Source organism: Phoxinus phoxinus (assembly GCF_949152265.1).
Source record: "Phoxinus phoxinus genome assembly, chromosome: 17".
NCBI classification, from domain to species: Eukaryota; Metazoa; Chordata; class Actinopteri; order Cypriniformes; family Leuciscidae; genus Phoxinus; species Phoxinus phoxinus.
This window is the reverse complement of record NC_136892.1, coordinates 6,050,630-6,073,780: the sequence shown is the minus strand read 5'-3', so window position 1 is coordinate 6,073,780 and position 23,151 is coordinate 6,050,630. Positions and strand designations below refer to the sequence as shown.

General features: G+C 39.3%; 1 protein-coding gene across 1 annotated transcript; it reads right to left on the bottom strand.

Moving 5' to 3' along the window:
- Nucleotides 1–7,537: 7,537 nt before the first annotated feature.
- On the bottom strand, nt 7,538–22,386 carry yipf5 (Yip1 domain family, member 5). Its single transcript, XM_079585531.1, has 6 exons — nt 22,256–22,386; nt 21,276–21,395; nt 18,292–18,467; nt 14,634–14,779; nt 14,287–14,468; nt 7,538–8,981 (listed from the first exon to the last, which is right to left on the bottom strand). Exons 2-6 carry the CDS (start codon nt 21,383–21,385, stop codon nt 8,819–8,821), a joined length of 777 nt encoding a protein of 258 aa, XP_079441657.1. The 5' UTR covers nt 21,386–21,395; nt 22,256–22,386; the 3' UTR covers nt 7,538–8,818.
- Nucleotides 22,387–23,151: the final 765 nt, after the last annotated feature.

The following is a 23,151-nucleotide window of genomic DNA, read 5'->3' as shown; positions in this document are numbered from 1 at the left end:
AGAAGGAATGTTGTTTTAACCGCGGAAAGACGTCAGTACACTCCGTTTTTCAAGTTCAAATCCTCCCATGTTAATCTACTAACTCTCCTGACTGCTTTGTCGGACAAAATAGCAGATGGCGAGTATGATTGATCAGATCACCTGTCAAGCAAGCTCCCTGCGAAGGATCAAGTAGCATAAAAAACTAATTGTGGAATGTTGGACACTTTATGCACTCCACTGTCGCAGCTTTAATTAGGTAGCGGAGGGGGAGGGGCTTACATACTCAAATGTTCAATGACAAAATAACCTTATCAAATTCATACATTACACAGTTAAGTACATAGTGTACTAAACTCTTCTATACCACACTGTGCATCTATCTCATTTGTTTTCACATTAAGCAATCCTATGTATTATTCACATAACACCGTAGCTGGCCGACATGAACACAATGGTTGGTGATCTCACTAAAGCAGCAGCTCATTGAGTTCTGAATCGACTTGGAGTCTGTGCAACGAGTGCAACAATTAACTTAATGAAGAGCGGACGCATTAGGAAGTCACACTTAGTGCTCAAGTAACACTGATGCCTTGAATATTCATGTGTTGGCAGCTCACAGATTCATAATGCCTCGCGCCACTGAATACCAATAGCTGCATTTCCCGCCAAACGCAATATCTGCCTGTGCACGATCACACTCTAATCGTGCTCATTGAGTTCATTATTTTTGGTTCGTTCTCCTCACAGACATAACATCTGCCATTTTGAAAGGCACAAAGCAAGCCATATTTTTTCCTAAAACAAGTCACATAAGAGTTTAAAGTCTACCCAGAGGAAACTGGTATTGCTTAGATCAGTTATTTTTTTACTTTTTGATGTCAACCCTGTTGAAAACAGAATAATAATAACAAAAACAGCTAAAACCAGCCTATTGTAGCACAGTTTGAGACATATCAGTTTTGAGAGATCTCTAAAGGAGTTCGTTTAAGAGAAGTAGTTCTGCTGGAATAAAACGCAAACAAAAACAGCTAAAACAAGCCGAAAATGGTTGGCTGGTCTTAGTAGGTTTAAGATGGCCAGGCTGAGGTTTAGCTGGTTGGTCAGCTAGTCTCCCAGCCTGACCATCTAAAGAAGTGACCAAACCCAGCTAAACCAGCTATGCCAACCAGCCAACCAGTTACGGCTGTTTTCTCCAAGAGGGGTATGATACTTACATTTAGAAGAAGTCTCCATTGTCTCTCATATTCATTATTATCTAGGAGAAACAATTGAGATATTACAATTATAACATTTTCTTGTGTAGCTAATTAAACCATGGTGATAGCATTATTAAAATTATAATGCAAAAGTCACAGCTCGATAAGACCTATATGTAAATCCAAATTTTGCACAACAATAACAACAACGGCATCAGCACTGGAACAAGGAGTATTTTAAAAAGTAGCTTGTTGGTAGAGTTAGCATACATGCTCTCATGGCTAATGTAATAAACATAACGTTACATGAGAGAAAAAAAGCCTAACACTTAATTCTTGAATTAATGAATATGCAGTCAAACTTATTCTTCTTTAAATTATTGAGCTAGTATTAGTATCTTCAAACAGCATTAAGCTTCAAACGATAGCATGCTAATCAGTCATAAAAGTAGCCTATAGTGTAATAGAAGACGTTAAATCCAGAGTATCCCAGAGTGACGCCACCAACTGGAGAACATGAGAAATTCGTTCCTACATTTGTACAAACACAACTGACAAATTTGAATATAATGCAAAATTATCCACAAAACACAAAACTCAACAGATATCATTGTCATTCACAAAGTTCTACAAATTCCCTGTATATTAATATCAGCAAATCTGATTCATATTTCAGATACTAAGATTATAATACCCTAGTTCAGTTTTACACAATCAAACAAGTTAAAATCCTTTCCCCCTAAAACTGAAGAAAGCGCTATGCTGTGTGAACTTAGTCTAACAAGATGTGACGTCTGCTGAATGAAGGCAAATTATAACAACATTCATACTCAGGACATTTATACTCATTTATACTTTGTTAAAAATTAATCTACCAATCTTAGCTCAGTTTAGGAAACCCTGCTAAAAAGAACAAAATCATCGGAACAACACACGAGTCTGTCCTTCAAATGAGTAAGTCTTGTTCATACAACAAGAATATATTCATATTCATATATAGCAATTACGATAAATAAGTGCAAATGAATGCTGCAAATATGATGATATCATGCACATATCTTGAGAATGGATCATGTCTGTTGGCGTCAATGCTGAATGACTAAGGACTTGGTATGTGACGTTTGTCTGCATTACTTAATGGGGTTATTCACAAAAGTGAATGTATGCGGGTGGTTTCAAGATTTGGGCTGCTAACTGAAAGTTTGTAGCTTGATCACTGTTGTTTCCTTGAAGAAAACTTTAAAAATCAACTGGGCTTACCTTATGTAACCTTTGCTGGTGACAGAACTGCTTTGAATAACTCAACACTGCCATCTGCTGTGTTACACATGAACTGAGTTGGCTTTACAAGAGGAAATGGCTCAGGCCATTGGCAGGAATTCGGCTGTGACATCAGATGGAATTTCCTTCAGTGAGAGCAGATGTGAACTTCTCTCTCTCTCTCTCTCTCTCTCTCTCTCTCTCTCTCTCTCTCTCTCTCTCTCTCTCTCTCTCTCTCTCTCTCTCTCTCTCTCTCTCTCTCTCTCTCTCTCTCTCTCTCTCTCTCCTCTCTCTCTCTCTCTCTCTCTCTCTCTCTCTCTCTCTCTCTCTCTCTCTCTCTCTCTCTCACCCATGTCATACAACAGTAGATTGTTGCTCTCTTCAAAGAACAAAGTATGAAGGTAATGGTTCATCTGACAAGATAATTTTGTATAATTTTTTTATTTAATCTTGTTTGTGAAGTGCAGACCGTAGTGTGGGACGTAACGTCAAAGATGTGTTTAATGTTAGTATTAAACCTAAACCTGAATTAAAGGAATAGTTTACATCATTACTCGCCCTTATGTCATTTAAAACTGTATGGTTTCTGTTGTCCAAATGCGTAACACACACACAGGATTTTTAGATTAAAAAAAATGTAATGTAAGGAAATGCTATATTCTTTTTTTTTTTAAAGCTATACAATTATTATGACAATATGATGATGTTTTTGGTGAGTTTATAATGTAATACATTTCTCAATGTAAAAATTAGATTATGAGCTCGAGATTTTATTACATTTTGAGGAAATTATTACATTATGAATGTTTTATTATAATAATAATAATGTAATACTTACATTATGTGCAGTTATTACATTATGAATTGGTACAAGGTTCTTCTTGTGTTACGCAGCAAGTTTGCGCTTCAGCAAGAACCAATGAGGTTCATTCTCGTGTTACGCAGCACGTTTGCGCTTCAGCGAGAACCAATGAGGTTCATTCTCGTGTTACGCAGCACGTTTGCGCTTCAGCGAGAACCAATGAGGTTCATTCTCTTGTTACGCAGAACGTTTGAGCTTCAGCGAGAACCAATGAGGTTCATTCTCTTGTTACGCAGGACGTTTGAGCTTCAGCGAGAACCAATGAGGTTCATTCTCGTGTTACGCAGCACGTTTGAGCTTCAGCGAGAACCAATGAGGTTCATTCTCGTGTTACGCAGCACGTTTGCGCTTCAGCGAGAACCAATGAGGTTCATTCTCGTGTTACGCAGCACGTTTGCGCTTCAGCGAGAACCAATGAGGTTCATTCTCGTGTTAAGCAGCTTGTTTGAGCTTCTGCGAGAACCAATGAGGTTCATTCTCGCGTTACGCAGCTCGTTTGAGCTTCAGTGAGAACCAATGAGGTTCATTCTCGCGTTACGCAGCTCGTTTGAGCTTCAGTGAGAACCAATGAGGTTCATTCTCGTGTTACGCAGCACGTTTGAGCTTCTGCGAGAACCAATGAGGTTCATTCTCGTGTTACGCAGCACGTTTGAGCTTCAGTGAGAACCAATGAGGTTCATTCTCGCGTTACGCAGCTCGTTTGAGCTTCAGCAAGAACCAATGAGGTTCATTCTCGTGTTTCGCAGAACGTTTGAGCTTCTGCGAGAACCAATGAGGTTCATTCTCGCGTTACGCAGCTCGTTTGAGCTTCAGCATGAACCAATGAGGTTCATTCTCGTGTTACGCAGCTTGTTTGAGCTTCTGCGAGAACCAATGAGGTTCATTCTCGTGTTACGCAGCACGTTTGAGCTTCAGTGAGAACTAATGAGGTTCATTCTCGCGTTACGCAGCTCGTTTGAGCTTCTGCGAGAACCAATGAGGTTTATTCTCGCGTTACGCAGCTCGTTTGAGCTTCTGCGAGAACCAATGAGGTTCATTCTCGTGTTACGCAGCACGTTTGAGCTTCAGTGAGAACCAATGAGGTTCATTCTCGTGTTACGCAGCACGTTTGAGCTTCAGTGAGAACCAATGAGGTTCATTCTCGCGTTACGCAGCTCGTTTGAGCTTCAGCATGAACCAATGAGGTTCATTCTCGTGTTACGCAGCACGTTTGAGCTTCTGCGAGAACCAATGAGGTTCATTCTCGTGTTACGCAGCTTGTTTGAGCTTCTGCGAGAACCAATGAGGTTAATTCTCGTGTTACGCAGCACGTTTGAGCTTCAGTGAGAACTAATGAGGTTCATTCTCGCGTTACGCAGCACGTTTGAGCTTCTGCGAGAACCAATGAGGTTCATTCTCGCGTTACGCAGCTCGTTTGAGCTTCTGCGAGAACCAATGAGGTTCATTCTCGCGTTACGCAGCACGTTTGAGCTTCAGCGAGAACCAATGAGGTTAACTCTCGTGTTACGCAGCACGTTTGAGCTTAAGCGAGAACCAATGAGGTTCATTCTCGTGTTACGCAGCACGTTTGAGCTTCAGCGAGAACCAATGAGGTTAACTCTCGTGTTACGCAGCACGTTTGAGCTTCAGCGAGAACCAATGAGGTTCATTCTCGTGTTACGCAGCACGTTTGAGCTTAAGCGAGAACCAATGAGGTTCATTCTCGTGTTACGCAGCACGTTTGAGCTTCAGCGAGAACCAATGAGGTTAACTCTCGTGTTACGCAGCACGTTTGAGCTTCAGCGAGAACCAATGAGGTTCATTCTCGTGTTACGCAGCACGTTTGAGCTTCAGCGAGAACCAATGAGGTTAACTCTCGTGTTACGCAGCACGTTTGAGCTTCTGCGAGAACCAATGAGGTTCATTCTCGCGTTACGCAGCACGTTTGAGCTTCAGCGAGAACCAATGAGGTTAACTCTCGTGTTACGCAGCACGTTTGAGCTTCAGCGAGAACCAATGAGGTTCATTCTCGTGTTACGCAGGACGTTTGAGCTTCTGCAAGAACCAATGAGGTTAACTCTCGTGTTACGCAGCACGTTTGAGCTTAAGCGAGAACCAATGAGGTTCATTCTCGTGTTACGCAGCACGTTTGAGCTTCAGCGAGAACCAATGAGGTTAACTCTCGTGTTACGCAGCACGTTTGAGCTTCAGCGAGAACCAATGAGGTTCATTCTCGTGTTACGCAGCACGTTTGAGCTTAAGCGAGAACCAATGAGGTTCATTCTCGTGTTACGCAGCACGTTTGAGCTTCAGCGAGAACCAATGAGGTTAACTCTCGTGTTACGCAGCACGTTTGAGCTTCAGCGAGAACCAATGAGGTTCATTCTCGTGTTACGCAGCACGTTTGAGCTTCAGCGAGAACCAATGAGGTTAACTCTCGTGTTACGCAGCACGTTTGAGCTTCTGCGAGAACCAATGAGGTTCATTCTCGCGTTACGCAGCACGTTTGAGCTTCAGCGAGAACCAATGAGGTTAACTCTCGTGTTACGCAGCACGTTTGAGCTTCAGCGAGAACCAATGAGGTTCATTCTCGTGTTACGCAGGACGTTTGAGCTTCTGCAAGAACCAATGAGGTTAACTCTCGTGTTACGCAGCACGTTTGAGCTTAAGCGAGAACCAATGAGGTTCATTCTCGTGTTACGCAGCACGTTTGAGCTTCAGCGAGAACCAATGAGGTTAACTCTCGTGTTACGCAGCACGTTTGAGCTTCAGCGAGAACCAATGAGGTTCATTCTCGTGTTACGCAGCACGTTTGAGCATCAGCGAGAACCAATGAGGTTCATTCTCGTGTTACGCAGCACGTTTGAGCTTCAGCGAGAACCAATGAGGTTCATTCTCGTGTTACGCAGCACGTTTGAGCTTCAGCAAGAACCAATGAGGTTCATTCTTGTGTTACGCAGCACGTTTGAGCTTCAGCAAGAACCAATGAGGTTCATTCTTGTGTTACGCAGCACGTTTGAGCTTCTGCGAGAACCAATGAGGTTCATTCTCGCGTTACGCAGCTCGTTTGAGCTTCTGCGAGAACCAATGAGGTTCATTCTCGCGTTAACGCAGCACGTTTGAGCTTCAGCGAGAACCAATGAGGTTCATTCTCGTGTTACGCAGCACGTTTGAGCATCAGCGAGAACCAATGAGGTTCATTCTCGTGTTACGCAGCACGTTTGAGCTTCAGCGAGAACCAATGAGGTTCATTCTCGTGTTACGCAGCACGTTTGAGCTTCAGCAAGAACCAATGAGGTTCATTCTTGTGTTACGCAGCACGTTTGAGCTTCTGCAAGAACCAATGAGGTTCATTCTCGTGTTACGCAGCACATTTGAGCTTCAGCGAGAACCAATGAGGTTCATTCTCATGTTATGCAGCACGTTTGAGCTTCAGCGAGAACCAATGAGGTTCATTCTCGTGTTACGCAGCACGTTTGAGCTTCTGCAAGAACCAATGAGGTTCATTCTCGTGTTACGCAGCACGTTTGAGCATCTGCGAGAACCAATGAGGTTCATTCTCGTGTTACGCAGCACGTTTGAGCTTCAGCGAGAACCAATGAGGTTCATTCTCATGTTACGCAGCACGTTTGAGCTTCTGCGAGAACCAATGAGGTTTATTCTCGTGTTACGCAGCACGTTTGAGCTTCTGCAAGAACCAATGAGGTTCATTCTCGCGTTACGCAGCACGTTTGAGCTTCTGCGAGAACCAATGAGGTTCATTCTCATGTTACGCAGCACGTTTGAGCTTCAGCGAGAACCAATGAGATTCATTCTCGTGTTACGCAGCACATTTGAGCTTCAGCGAGAACCAATGAGGTTAATTCTCATGTTACGCAGCACGTTTGAGCTTCTGCGAGAACCAATGAGATTCATTCTCGTGTTACGCAGCACGTTTGAGCTTCAGCGAGAGAGGTTTGTTCTCAAGCGTCAAGCTGGTTCAGTTGAGCTTCTGTTTGTTCGCTGATCAATGTTTATGTGAATAAAAGCCTAAATTCAATCTGTTCATCATATATCTTTGTGTTTTACGGGTTTGGATCGACATGAGTAAATAATGACAATTTTCATTTCTGGGTGAATAACCTATTAAAGCAGTGGCTTAATCCTTATACAGTACGTCACAAGCAACTGAAAAGGTCATGGGGCTTTCAAATATCATGGACAATGAGGAGTTAAAAGATTGAGAAGCACTGCTTTAAAGAATAACAGATAAAGACAATTCAAACAAAAGACGTACTTTTATTTAATTAAAACAGCCTGTGAAACAGCACAAGTGTAACACCCTACCAGTTGGTCACGGATTTTCCACAAGACAGGATTGATATAAACATTTGTACTCTTCTGGATATACAAAACAAAGTTACATTGTATATAAATATACCCATCCATTTGAGAGGACGGTCGTGGCTCCTTAAAATCAACAAAGAGCCCATACGTATTCAGAAAGATTTGTTCTGTAAATTTGAATTAAAGCTTTAAGAACTATTTCAAATGGTGCTAAACCTTGGCTCTCCCTCGTGCATTTCAAAAGATAAATGTGTGAAAAAATAAATCAGTAATGGAAACAAAATTCAGCCAGAGTTTACCAAGACTAATTTGCAGACATGAGATTGTTAGTGGGTGAAATGCAAATCAGATAATAAACAACTGCAGCAGCCTGACAAACTCGTGGAGGTTCATTCATCTTCAATTACTCATTTCAAACAAGTAGGACTTTCTCCAATGGAGAACACACATCATTTTACATGCTTTCCCCCCCTATCCAAATCCAATGAACTGGGTAATTGAACATAGGCACAACCAGTAAAATTCCTCAAAAATTCTCCTTATATGACTCATGAAAGAAAGTCGTACAGGTTTGGAACCATATTGTGTGCGAGTAAATGAAAGCATTTTTATTTTTGGCTAAACTATTCCTTCAAATCGGCTTGAAAAAGATGCACAAAAGAGTGATTATTTTTATCGTTCCGTTTAATTTACCTAGTACATTATGGAAAAAGTGTGAAATGGCACTCACTGACCCAAGTGTGTGAATGAACACAGGCCGAACAAATCGACAGCATTTCAGGAATGTAAAGGAAACCTATTCCAAGAAAGAACAATTGCTAGTGCACTTTGCAAAGAACGTTCTGGAGTGAAAAGCAGTGTTGTGTAGAAGACGTGTGCCCTTTGCATTGATTCTTCTCTTCGATAAACACACTTCATTTTCTGGCTTTGTTAAAAGTATTTTGCAAAGAACAATAGAATGCGGTGAATGCATGAAAGAAAAAGAACCTGTTTTAAAGTTTTAACCTGCATATGACGTAAGCAAGAACATTTCTCAGTGTAGGTGGGCGGGTAAGAATAAAGCAGAAGAAATGAATGCCACATTCTCTTAGAGCATGATAAACACTGGACACACTCAGTGAGCGGTTTGTGTGTGTGTGTTATCAAAAGCAGTCCTCAAATAAAAGGTGTTGCGTATTGGTGGTCCTTTAGTCCATTAAAAGAGGTTGAGAGATCAAAAAACGGAGATGAGGGCGAAGACCCCGTACAGCAGGGCGCAGGGATACGCCACCAGCAGCTGCTGCCCGTCCATGGCCAAAGCAGAGATGAAGATTTTAGAGGCCGAAAAACTGCACCAACCAATGATGGAGGCTGTTATAATGATACCCATCATGCCCCTGAAAGACACAGGAAAACACCAGGTTAGCAAGGTCTCGGGCTGACTAACAATTATTTTAGTAGTCGGTTGATTATTGTGACGATTAATCAGATTTTTTTTGGTGTAAATACAAGGAGACTGGCTTAAAATATTATTTTGCAATAATAGTTGGTTCAAATTAAGTATCAAAAGCAAGTAATCATATGGTTTTATAGAACAACACTTAAAATACATAAGATGCATAACTGCGTTCACACCGCCGCCAGCGAAAGCTGTGACTGCCCTGCCGACAACACTGTAGAAATATTTGGACGCTCTGACGTAGATCAAATGCTTAGTCTTTTTTTAAACTTTGTTTAAAGGGGCCGCGCAAAGCAAACGAGCATGTTGATTGGTATTTGTGCAGACTGACCACAGGGTATAAGTTAACCTCATGAAATCTTTAAATGTGAAAGTAAGAAATTGATAAATGGAAAGAACTTAATTAGTTAATGTTTGCTAATGAAATAAACCAAATTAAAAGCCATTTGTGTGGTGTGGCTTTTGTGTTCATGGTTAAGTGCTAGTCTAATTTCAACATTTATAGGAGACGTTTACTTGCCTTGGTCTTTAATTAACATTCATTTGTGTCTAGCCTACGTTACAATAACTGTCCAGGGTTGAAGTGTAACCTTAAAGTCGGCATGAAATCAAAATTGACCCCATTTACTTTGTTAGCGCACATTACTAGTCTTCTGGTGAACAATTCATCCGTGCAAGTTAATACACTGAAAACAATTGTTTGCCGTGGTAATCTTTAATCAAAATGTGAGAAGTTACTTCGGGTCTGGAATGGCGTTCCCTTTCTGATGACGTAGGTTTGACGGTATGGGTTGAAAACGTTTAACCACTGCCCTCAGACCGCTAGTCTGCTATGAGCAGAGACGGAGAGGAGGAGCGCTGGAGTAAAACCCTTCCCTCTGTTCAGTATTCCCTTTCACTTGGAAATACGTCACAACACTGGAGAAAAGTCGTTTGCAACTTCCGATTCACGCAGACTTTAATGCGATTGGTCAAATCGGTGTTGTTTTGAGCAAATTAATTGCATTCCCACTGTTGCCTATAAATAGTGTTGCGCGCCACCTTATCAAATTCACATGATCAACCTCTCCTCCATTTTGCTTGGGAACTAATGTGGTGGTCGGAACCAAATGTTTGCACATCACCCTTTACCCTCTTAAAATGATCCACACTTTGGATGTCCTGCCCAATATAATTACCACAAGGACCAGCCGTGTTAACCGCCTGTCAGGACTTTGCCAGTTTATCTTCTGCGACCAAATGACTATTCTAACTGACTAATATTTGGCTGATTATTAGGTGGCAGTGCTAAAAAAGAAATATATTCAATAATATATTTTATTATAGATTATGGTATTAATAATTGATAGATATTTTTAAAAGTTTATTATATAGAAAATCTTAATGTTCCATACTAGGGCTGAACGATATTCGATTATAACATCGACATCGCGATGTGCGAGTGAGCGATAGTCACATCGCCGGAACATGCGATGTGAAGGGTAGTAGCACCAGCGGGAGATATTACGCGCTTCATGAGGCACGCGCGCAGTCTCTTGCTCTCTCTCCCTCTCTGCCGTGCACGCGCTGCGCGGTTTGGAGCACAGTCTCTGTCTCGCGGGTGCGCTCGCTCTAGATTCCAGAGATTTTAACTAATTCGCGGGCATCAGTGAGCCGCTATCAATATGCGGGAGACTTGGGATGTCTGTATCTATAATAATATCGGCATTAGAATTATTGATTTTTCATTAGGCAATTTTTTTGGTGCTCCCTCAGCTCCTGATGCGCGTGGTGGGAGCGGCGACGCTGACAGGCTGTATGGTGTAAAGCTGCTGTTTAAATGTGTTCGGCTTTTCTGTTTACAGAAACATGTCTCTAATCTGTTTAGAAGATTTAATACAAAATATATTCAAGTTTTATATAATTTTGTTTATTTCATATGATTATGATGACCAACACCAACACTGTTTTACTTTGGCACTTTGGCTAAGAAAAGTCTTAAAAGATTGTGAACCAAAGTTGTTTTTATAAAAAATATATTTATTTTAAGTTCTATTGTTGTAAACCAATCAGGGGGTTGGTGTAAAGCTGCTGTTTTATTTAAAAATGTGTTCTGCTTTTGTGTTTACAGAAATGTTCTAATTTTGGAATAAAATATTAAGGTGACCTTTTTATCACTTGTAATGAAGCTTGCTTATTAGTGAAATTATTAATATCATGGAATGGTAATTATTGTCTTTAGCCTGGAGTTATGGCTCTCAATATCGCAATATATATCGTTGGGGAAAAAAAATATCGCAATGTAATTTTTTTCCAATATCGTGCAGCCCTATTCCATACATTTGAACAGTAGTGTATGTTTTGATAATGTTTTTGAAAGGAGGTTTTAAGGAGGATAAGGTTTTCAGCCTTATGCTCACCAAGGCTGAAAATCTTCAATCAAAAATACAGTAATAACTGTAATATTAGAATTTAAAATAACAGTTTTTTATTTGAATATCTTTTAAAATATAAATTATTCCTGTGATCAAAGCTGAATTTTCAGCATCATTACTCCAGTCTTCAGTGTCACTTCCTTCAGAAATCATTCTATGATTTGGTGCCCAAGAAATATTTCTGATTATACACATTGAAAACCGTTTTTGCTGCTTAATATTTTTTGTAGAAACCTTGATACACTACCCTACACTATTAAGTTTGGAGTGAATTTTAAATTTAATAATAACAATTTTCTTCAGCAAGGGCACAAGAAATTGATCAAACGTGAGGGTAAAGAAATTTATAATGTTACAAAAGATTTCCATTTCAAATAAATACTGTTCTTCTGAAGTTTCTATTCAACAAACAATCCTGAAATTGTCATTTAAACATTAAAAAGCAAAAAATATTTTCAACATTCATATTAAGAACCATGAATTATAATTGAGCAGCAAATCATGATTTCTGAAGGATCATGTGACACGGAAGACTTTTCAGCTTTGAATAAATAACATTTTAGAATACAATAATTTTAAAATGTAATATTGCACAATATTACAATTTGACTTATTGATCAAATAAATGCAGACTTTGTGAGCATAAGAGACTTTTCTTTACATATGTGTATAGGGCTGGGCGATAAAACGATAACAATAATTATCGCGATATAATTTTTCTTGATAAAACTATATCAAGAGTTCGATAAATGTTCGATAATGTTTTCGCGCCAAAAGCGGAACGAAACTCATTTGAACCGCGCGGGCCACACGGACCGTTTATCCGCTCGGCTCAAGTTCACTAGAGCAGACGCGTTTACTCTGATCGGTCTCGGTCACGATCCAGTGAGAAGCGCTTGAATTCAGTGAAGAACACAAATGTCTCAGTGATTTAAACCAGTTTAAAGGCAGATGAAACAGCGCTAACAAGCAGGAGAAGCACTGTGCGCAACGATACAGTCAGAAGCTTCTCCGTCTACACATTCCCATCATTTACCACGGATTTAACGTTACTGTAACGTTAGCCTAATAATATTAACTGCACCATGAAATGTGCGTATATATATTGAATTGTATAATATTATTAATGTAGACAATGTATTAAAGGACTAATGGAATATAATTACAGTTTTTAATAATGTATTTAGGCTACTGTGTTTCATAAATGCCATAGAAACCATAAAGTTACATTTTATCTGCGGTTATGATCTAAATGCATGATGCTGGATGACCAATGGTTAATTTAAATACAACTAAAGAATATTACCAAATAAAAACAATGTTGTTACTTTTTTTTAACAGATGTTACTGTTACTTGTTAATGAACATAAATTGTAGTTAAATCTGCATCCTAACTCAAGCTAATACTACTGAAATAAAGATATTTATTTTGTTAAGGAAAAATGACAAATGTTTGAATGTTCTACCTCGGATTTGTGTTTGTCATGATATGTTCTGACAATAAAGAGTAGTTTAAAAACACAACGCTCTGGTTTCTACAGCGTTCACTTAGGAGTACAAATCTGTCTTTAAACTTGAAATAAATAAAGATTTGACATTTATCGATATCGACTGATATAAAAAAAAATATTGTGATATTTTTTTTTGGCCATATCGCCCAGCCCTATATGTGTATATATATATATATATATATATATATATATATATATATATATATATATATATGTGTGTATATATATATATATATATATATGTGTGTGTGTATATATATATATATATATATATATATATATATATATATATATATACACACACACTAGGGGTGTAACGGTACGTGTATTCGTACCGGACCGTTTCGGTACAGCACTTTCGGTACGGTGCACATGTGTACCGAATGCAATCTTTCACGTAAATTAGGCTTGTTTTGTGTGCGGAACATTGGTCAATTCCGAGTTTCCACACGAACATATTAAGTGTCGGAAGTCTCCGCGTTGCACTGATTAAATCTGATTAATCGTTTTTGTGATTCAAATACATGTAAAATATTACCATAACATCTGTCTTCCTGTGTGCGGAAATTTGTTTATGTTGCTGTGACAACGAAACACGTGCAAGCGCGCCTGTGTTAAGAGCGCTTGTAGCTCCGTGCGCGCTGATGCACTCATCTGTGGACATTTCCGAATGCCTTTCTGTTAAAAGCGTGTTTTTCCACACAAACAAACGTACATGTGTCATTAGTATGAGAAAAAAATAGGATTTTAACTCGGGTCGGGCTCAGACATAAATATCGCATAAATAAAGATCACCACATACACGACACGCTCGCTTTAGCCCAGCCTCTCGCTAGCTAGCGTCATGGCCAATATTGGTTTGAGAGTATTTTATTTAGTGGAGAACTTTGCAGCAGTATTTTATTTCTTATTCTTTTTTATTTTATATATTTTCTATTTATTAGCCTATATTTTATTAAAAAAGTGTGTTTAAAAAAAGTGTAAACAAATTGTTAAAAAAAAGTTTATAGTAAACAACCAGCAGTTTAATGTTTTGCATTTCTTTCCCTTACTGTACCAAAAATGAACCGAACCGTGACTTTAAAACCGAGGTATGTACCGAACCGTGATTTTTGCGTACCGTTACACCCCTAATACACACACATTATTTATACTAGATTTTTTGACATGTTTAGAAAATGTAAAAAATATATATACTTTTATCTTAAAAACAAAAATTAGCACAACAATAATTCTATATTGACATTCCTTGAAATCTCAAAGTGTAAAAAGTTAGAGAACAGCAGCCTAACTGAAAAGGTTGTAGAGCGTGACTTACTGTAAGGAGAAGAGGACCCCGAAACTGGACAGGATGATCATGGGGAGCAGGCAGTACCCGAGCACACTAGCGACACACCCGAACGAAACGCCCGTCATGCTCATGAGGTTGAGCAGGCAGTACATGCCCAGGCACCCGATGGCACTGATACCGTACACGTAACCAAACTGGATCTTACCCGTCTAAAATGAGGAGGAAGAAAAACGTGTGGTCATGTGGTTGGCACTTCTTTCATGTAACAAAATATCTTCTTGTCAGATTTATCAGCACCAGAAAGAAATGAATACAAAAAATGCTTAAAATCCAATATTCATCTTAAGATTCAAGATTAAACATTTGTCTGTTACCAAGAGTAGCGTCGCCCCAAAAGCCAAACAGAACACCATGGGACCAGCCAGATCTGTTTCGTTCATTATACTGCCGTCTGCCACCTTCAGCGGGTGCAGCACAGTCAGAGTTTTCTGCCAGATGTGGTCAAAGTTGATCCCCAGCTCTGCAAAAGGAAAATACATTTACACTTTTGAAAGAATAACCGTTTGCCCAGCACAACTCGCCACATGCTACTAGCCCAGGGTTTCCCAAACTGGGGAATGTGTTGTTAAATTATAGAAATATTAACTTACAATCTCAGGGGGTGCTTCAAGAAAACATGTCATGCCAAAGGTCCGGCTGAGAAAAGTTTGGGAACCCCTGTACTACAGGCACCTTGACACCCGAAATCTCCACAAATGCATCCGGTAATTGACAAACGAAATAGACAGAGTTGTGTTTATCACATTTTCTTTTCTTTAAAAAAAAAAAAAAAAAACTTCTCATTCTATTCATTTGTTTAATTTGAGAATTGTGGATCGTAACCTACCGGTATTTATTTGGAAATATGCAAAAAAACAAAACAAAAAAAAAATCTAAATAAACCCATATCTCTATGATATAATTTATTGTTTGATGCTCCCCTCATGCATCACATGACTTAAATGTGCCAGACAAAACTTTCAAAAGTACAACTTTAACAAAACTGCTTCACCGCTTATTTTCTAATGATATGGAGTAATGCTAATAGTGATGCTTGCCTCAGTGACCAGCACTTATAAGGCAGAAGAGTAGAAGAATAAGAAGACAGGACTGGCATTACATGATAAATGCACTTCCGATACTGGATGACAACAGCAAGCAGCAGACGTCAGTGAAGTGGCCTTCTCCACATCTCTCTGAAGAACTGGGGCAAGCGGCTTTCACAAGGTCTACTTAACGTCAGTATGCAGGGACACAGATGTGGTTGTGCTAAACACAGCCCCAGGTGACACTTATTTGTTTGGTAAAGCTCAGAGTTCTGGCTTTGGGACGCAGAGACAATGCATTATTGATTGCTCTGTGAAGAATAAACTCACCCCTGGGAATCACAGCAGTGTGTGACTAAGAGAAGGGAATCGCTGATCCTGAAAACAATTCTACGTGTATAACATAGTACTACAGAAAAATATTAATGTCAGAGTTTTTTTTAAAAAATCCTCAATCATCAACAAAAAATATGGACCCAAAACTTTTCGGAACCATTTTGACCCAGAAGAGGTACCGGTAAATTATTTTTTTTTTTCATAGCTTTTAGAATGAAGATTAAAATTTGTGTAAAGACTATCAATAAACAATTATTTTTAATAAAAAAAAAAAATTGAAGAGAAAATCATTTAAACCAAATTGTTACACCTTCTGCGAACGGCCCAAAAGTGAACTGTGAAATTGTGAAGTTACATATAAGTTCAAATAACATACATTTAGCTTCTTCGCTACACTCACACACATTTCTCCTTCCCACACTGGGGCTGCATAAACATGCTTGCGCTTGCATACACATTAATTCAGAAATTAAAATAAAATGACAAATTAATGTCTAAATGTATTTGTACCGCGGTACAAATGTATTTGTTTGTAACTTGGTACCGAAGTCTGTACTTTTGAAAACACTAACTACATCACCTTAAAATCAAGAGTTAGCAATTGTGTCCAGTTTCATCTGGAGTACTATTATTATTATAATTTACCACTGGTCTTTTCACGATTGGACAGCTACCCGATCAGAGAAAATGCATGAAGTGACCAGGTAGGTTTCCACATCACTGCCATTTTGATGTGTGTGGGGAATGTTGAATAGGACTCAATATACTTAGTTGAACATCTCCGAATATACGTATAGTCCCTCCACGTACCATAGGCTGCCAACCCCCAATTTAAACAAATCGTTGAAAATCGAATAGACATTTCATTTCTCAAGCCTCGCAGACGTGTGTGTAGCTGTCAGTCCATGTGAATTGAATGCGGACAGAAGAGTTCAGCTTTACTGAAGATGCACTATCAACAAACTTTAAACCCTTGATTACAAATTATGCTGCACTGTATCCAGTTGCCCACTATGTCATATTCATGTCATTTTCACTGTGTATGTAAAATTAGAGTTAACTAGTCTTCATTTGAACAAATATGATTCCCGGTGTGCACAAACGTACCAGAATAGTGTGTCCTGTTAGTTGCAGTGTTTACTTAGCCTGACTTTTTTATTCATGCATTTTTAACAACTACTTTATTTGTGAAAAACACTATAATAGGATTTCAGAATCATGTTGCCATCTAAAGTACAAGTCTGGTTTTATTTATTTCAGATATATTAAAGCTAGAGTAGGTAATGTTGGAGAGCTAGCCAGATTTGAAAGTGGCACCTCTTCTAAGCTCCGCCCCCTCCTGTCAGTGCTCCGTCCAAAGCTACGCCCCCCCACAAACATGAACGCGCATCCACATTTGGAGTCAGCTGGATGTACCTACCAGTGATGCGCGGGTTGATCCAAAATTAGCGGGTGCCTGCGCCCGCGGTTACGAGTCATCCAAAAATATTTTTAATGATATTCGGGTCGCGGTCGGTCGGGTCGTTTACCTTTGTAATTTATATAGTAGCCTACTAGACACAATGTTCTATGAAATACATAGGTCTACACTTTATTGTCTGAATGCGCGAGGATGATGCATGAGCAGTCTGCAGATGAAAGTGGGAAATCCTATTTACCTTTTGAATGTTGAGCGCGTTATTAACTTTTGAATAAAAGCTGACGCGGGACAAAATGCCCGATTTCCCAACACGTTGAACTGAGCAATGCCATTGTGCCATTTTAATAGGCTACTTTTAAACGCATATAGCTCAGTAATGTCAGTTTTATGTAGCCTATTTGCTGAGAGGGGGCGGGGGGCGGGGGGGGGGGGGGGGGGGGGGTTTGTTGGGAAAGTCGGGGGAGAGACGCACACGTCGATTAGACTGGATAAACACATGCAGCATCTTAATTGTTAAGAAAATGAAACGAAATAAATGAATAAATCAAGCCTTTATTACAAAACACTATAGGCTATATCATACAGCATTCTGAAAAATGCGCACCCCTAGTTCCTCCGTCTATGGCCCATGACGCGATGAGCATTTACTAGCTACTTTAAAAAACGCGGGTCGGGTACAATATTTTCTTTCTTTTTTTTGCGGTCCGAGTTGCGGGCGGGTTAGTTGAAAACGTCGGTCGGGTGCGGGTTGTTTATACATTGACCCGCGCATCACTGCTGTGCACGCAGTGGTGCTCGGGCACGAGACATGAAGGCATCTGATTGGTTCTTTACATTCGCACCGAATGGCAGTGATTGATCAGAGTTTTTACTGTCCTACAGCTGCTACAGAGGTCAGATTTGTTTCATTCCTTTTTCTGAACACATAATGTATTGACTACTATCAGAATGGAAGGACCATTTCACCCAGTATAATAAAAAATGTTTCTGAACAGGATTACCAACCCTACCTTTAATATAAGAGTAAAATAAATATAAATTATAAATATGTCGGCCATAGGCCACCCTGCTCTCAAAAATATCGGCCATGAAAATATTACATTCAACATCGGTCCACAAATAGTTTAGATCGACATGAGGGCTGGAATATTATTACCATACTCTCATTTTCAGGTGAACAACGACACTCACCCTCCAGCAACGGGGGCTCGTCCTCAAAGCCGCTGCTGTACATGGACTGTGGCGAGGCGGGTGTAAACGCTGGCGTGGGCTGGAAGATCTGGCCCGTGTACGGCTGCTGGGGCGGCACCATCCCCGGAGCACCCGTGTAGCCCATCGGCTGCGAGTAATCATACTGGCCATACGGCCTGTCGGACGCAAACAGAGATGTTAAGTCAGAATCAGGTGACACACACTCACACTCAGCATGTGCATAAACAGGCTAAGACAAGATTAGTGCTTGTTATTTTACTACAATTATGAAATAAAAACAACTTGCACATTATGATGTGCTGTGATTACAGTCTAAAGCTTTGTATATTATCGCCTCATGATGTTTAATTTCGAATATATAGTACATCAAACTTTACCAACAGACAGATACATGACATTGTCAACAATACATAAAATATAGCAAATCTCAGATGCGTGATTGTCTATTTTGTTGCAAAACGTAACTTATCAAAACACTCTATAAAGTTGTATATACAAGTGTAATATATATATATCCGCATTAAAGGAGAACTCCGGTCAATTTGAACATTGAGCTCATTTTTTTTTGTAAATTTGGAGTGCTGTCAATACAGAGAACAACGACAAAAATCGGTGTTGCCTACACTGTGTTATCCTCTTTTTAAAATTTGCACCCTGTTGACTTCAATGGGGCAAGTTTTAAACTTAACCAGTTCTTAGTCTTAACATCCTTGATGCGTCATACAAGTGCAGCCATGTTAGATGATTCCTTCAGAGTGAACACGGTGAATCTGACTGCAGTAGATGTGAAAGATATGAATAAAAATGATGTTAATTCAACAAGCGCACATACCTGTATTTAGTTCCTGTTTTCGGTCGAAGTCCAAAGTAGTCGATTGTCGAGTTCACGCGCGTGATCATAGGTAACTAAACCTATGCGCTTCAACTCGACAATCGACTACTTTGGACTTCGACCGAAAACAGGAACTAAATACAGGTATGTGCGCTTGTTGAATTAACATCATTTTTATTCATATCTTTCACATCTACTGCAGTCAGATTCACCGTGTTCACTCTGAAGGAATCATCTAACATGGCTGCACTTGTATGACACATCAAGGATGTTAAGACTAAGAACTGGTTAAGTTTAAAACTTGCCCCATTGAAGTCAACAGGGCGCAAATTTTAAAAATAGGATAACACTGTGTAGGCAACACCGATTTTTGTCGTTGTTCTCTGTATTGACAGCACTCCAAATTTACTAAAAATTTAGCTAAATGTTAAAATTGACCGGAGTTCTCCTTTAATACAGTCAACTCCCTTAAAGCAATATAACAGCAAATCTCAACTGCTGGATTGTTTATGGTTGCAAAATAATGTAAACTGTATTAACATCCAATTATATATGTATTCAAAGTTGGATATAGTAGTGCTTGCCCCTAATAGTCGACCAAATTTTAAATAGTCGGTTAGTTGCAGAAAAAAACACGACAGGTGCATGTGGAAATTATGTCAGACCGGAAATCCAAACGTTCGCCTAACATTCAACGTCCTCAGACATGGCTTATTATAACCATTTCCCCATGCCACTCCCTAACCCCAAGTATATATTTAAAGGGGATGTCTAATGCTATTTCATGCATTCTGACTTATTTACACTGTTAAAGAGTTGGATGCTCGTGCTAAACATGACCAAAGTAAAAAAACAACAACAACGAGCTGGACGTATGACGGAGTATTTCTGTGCCAAATACACTCCTTCAGGATTCGTATAAGTTTCAGATTTTTTTTTCAGAGTATGGCCCTGTATGGCGTCATAAAGGGCGGAACTCCGTGTATGGGCACTTTTCCTGGAAGAAAACACACACACACACACGCAAGCAAGAGCATCACCCATCAACATGCTTCGTTCGGGTTACCGAGGCCACCGGCAGCGTTGTCATTTTGTTTTTAGACCACGAAATCAGTGAGTTTTTGGTTGTGAGGGAAAGATAACCTCGTTCAGCTTTCCAAAGAACCCAGCGTTAGGGGAACAGTGGATGCATGTAGTTTTTCCGGGGGCAGCAATGGAGTTGTGCAAGTGTGTTTGTTTGTTCCCGGCATTTCGGTGATAAATGTTTTATAAACAAGGCCCAGTTCGACACTGGATTTCCAGATCTAGATCCATTACATATAATGTAAACACGAACGTATAATGTAAACAACACGAACGTATAGTGAATCAAAAGCTATCCAGGGAAAATGTGATGATGTACTGAGCGTGACTCTTTGGCTCCGCCCACGACACGCCTCCAGGAGCTCGGCTGGTTCCGGAAAGAGTCGGTACAGCATATCTCTCTTTTATAAATATGATTTAACTAAAGACTCTTCGGAGATATGAAGGATATACTACTCTGCAATACTACTCTGTAGGTACTCAAGATTAGCACGAGATTGGCAGAAACTGTGTGTGTTATGTGTACACGTTCATCATACACGTTCGACTAGTCGACTAATGGCTTAAATGAGCGACTACAGGTCGACTAGAAAAATCTTTAGTCAGGGGCAGCCCAAATATATAGTGCATGCAACTATCCACATACAGTTAACTCAAAACAATGCAAACTACAAATTTCTGCTGTGAGTGTATATATTATTGTAAAATGTTAACTATATTATCGCACAGCTCTTTACAGTATATAAAGTATATAAGAATATGCAACTTCAACCAGATACACTAGTATAGCTACTAGAAGAGATGTATACTAAATAGCAAATCTCAACTGCTGGATTGTCTATATCTTCACAGCAAACTGTAAACTAGATCATAGAGCAGCTAAAATCTGTTAAATGCAGCATGAGGATAGTAAAAAAAACTTGAAACTTTAAGATCAAGATTTTCTGTAAATCAGCTCTGAAACGATGTGTATTGTGGAAAAGATCTCTACAAAGAAAACGGACTAGATAAACAGGGCTATATCATAATAACATCAGGACTTGCATACTTGCTGTACGGGTCCTCGGTGTTGCTGTAGCCGTATCCTGCTTGGTTCTGGTCATCTACACTGTAACTAGACTGGTAAAAGTCTGTGTTGAAGTTGTCAAACCCTGCCATTGCAAGCAGCCTGGAAGACATGAAGCAGAAAAATCAGCCAGGACAAAATTATTAAATCAGATTTTTATCTAATAGTTTCAAAGACAAGAAGATTATTTGGGTGGAGATCTCGGTTAAGCTGAAGAACTACATTTAGGATGTCATTTAAATCACACACATAAACGATGTTTTAACAAATAAGATGTAAAGCATGCACATTATATTAATTGGCAAGAGCAGATGGATGATATTGATGAATCAAACACAAATGATCTGGATAAAGAATCAACATACACAAAAAGGTACTATGGTAAACAGACAGAATCAGATTTTAATACCATGGTACTGAAAGATTATACTTACAAAACGGACAAAAAAATACTATGGTCCAACATGGGAAAAAACTATGGTATAACAATCACAATACAATGATATTGCCAAAGTAAAACAACGGTATTATCACAGCACATGCCCAAAGAAGCATGGTATTACCATGGTATATGTAAAATAACTTGCCATTACAATGATACATGTAAAAAAAACACGGCCTTTCTTTTTGTCAGATGAAAACCACATAATATAGATCAGATTGTATGTTTATCAAAAGCATGACGCGCTAATGCTGTATGTTTACTAAAAGCAAGCCGCGCTCATTATGTTTTTCACATATTTGTAGAACAGTCATAGATATTAAGTGTGATTTTAGCATTAATAATGTTTGTTTTGTTTGGGTTCAGTTAGCACAGCTCAACTAAAGCACTGCAACGGCACATACAATCACTGTGTCAGCCCTATTCAAACACTGTCCTACACACACACCTTCACACATGCACTGTAACACAGCTCAAACATACAGATGTAATGAAGTAAACTCTGTAGTTTTACTCACACCGTTAATCGCCCAAGACTCCGCCAACACCGCTACCTACGTGTCAAGAAATAGCAGCAGAACTTCCGGGTCATGGGGAAGATGACATCATGGTGTGTGTAAACGGAAGTGCGTCCTCTATGGGAAGAAGCGCTCACTACACACACAGGCAAATGTGAGTTTATTACAGACGGTGGTCATTCAAAAAAGTGATTACGATTCTCAACCTTTTTGACTCGAGGAGTCGAGGGCCCCCGTTGTCCTTTCTGGGCACCAAATATCAGATTTCCCGTATTTCTGCTGTAATTATGACAACGCTGCTTGTTGTCAACCTTTTTTTTTTTTTCATAAACAAAAACGGTATTGTTAGTAGCCTAACATTAGCCTAAAACTAAACCAGTGTTTAAAATGTATTCTTGTTATTTTCAGGTCAGATCCATTCAAATTCTTTCAATTAATGCATGTAATCCTAATATTATCAATATAATGTAATCAGAATGAACAATTCCTAAACCTAATAACTGCAGGTAGGCAAGCAAATGAGGTGAGAGTAAATTGTCTCCCAAGGGAAAGATACAGGGTTAGCTAAAAGAAAACAAAGTGAGGATACTGACAGGGAAGATAAGAAGCTGAACTGTTTGAATGAAAGTAAATGGGGGCCGGAGATGCACTTCACATTGCTGAAAAAACTGCTTCTGTTGTGGAAACAGCTTGTCACAAAAGTGACTGCTTGTCATCTAATATTCAACATTTTTCCTTTTAGACATTCATTTTTGGAGTGATCTATATTTGGGATCTCGTACAAAAATGACCTGTTTTATAAGAGAAGTTGGCCCTTTCCATTCATTTCTATGCTATCCGCAAATGGTGACTGACTGTAACTCTGAAAAGCAACTGAAGGATGTTAGGCAATTATAGC

Bases quoted from the DNA above. Each gene is read 5' to 3' on its own strand.
- yipf5 (XM_079585531.1), bottom strand. From the start codon at position 21,385: ATGGCAGGGTTTGACAACTTCAACACAGACTTTTACCAGTCTAGTTAC. The intron at 14,780-18,291 runs GTGAGTGTCGTT...TTCCTTTTGCAG, and splicing joins CGAGCCCCCGTTGCTGGAGG to AGCTGGGGATCAACTTTGAC. The intron at 14,469-14,633 runs GTAACAGACAAA...TCCTCATTTTAG, and splicing joins TTGGGGCGACGCTACTCTTG to ACGGGTAAGATCCAGTTTGG.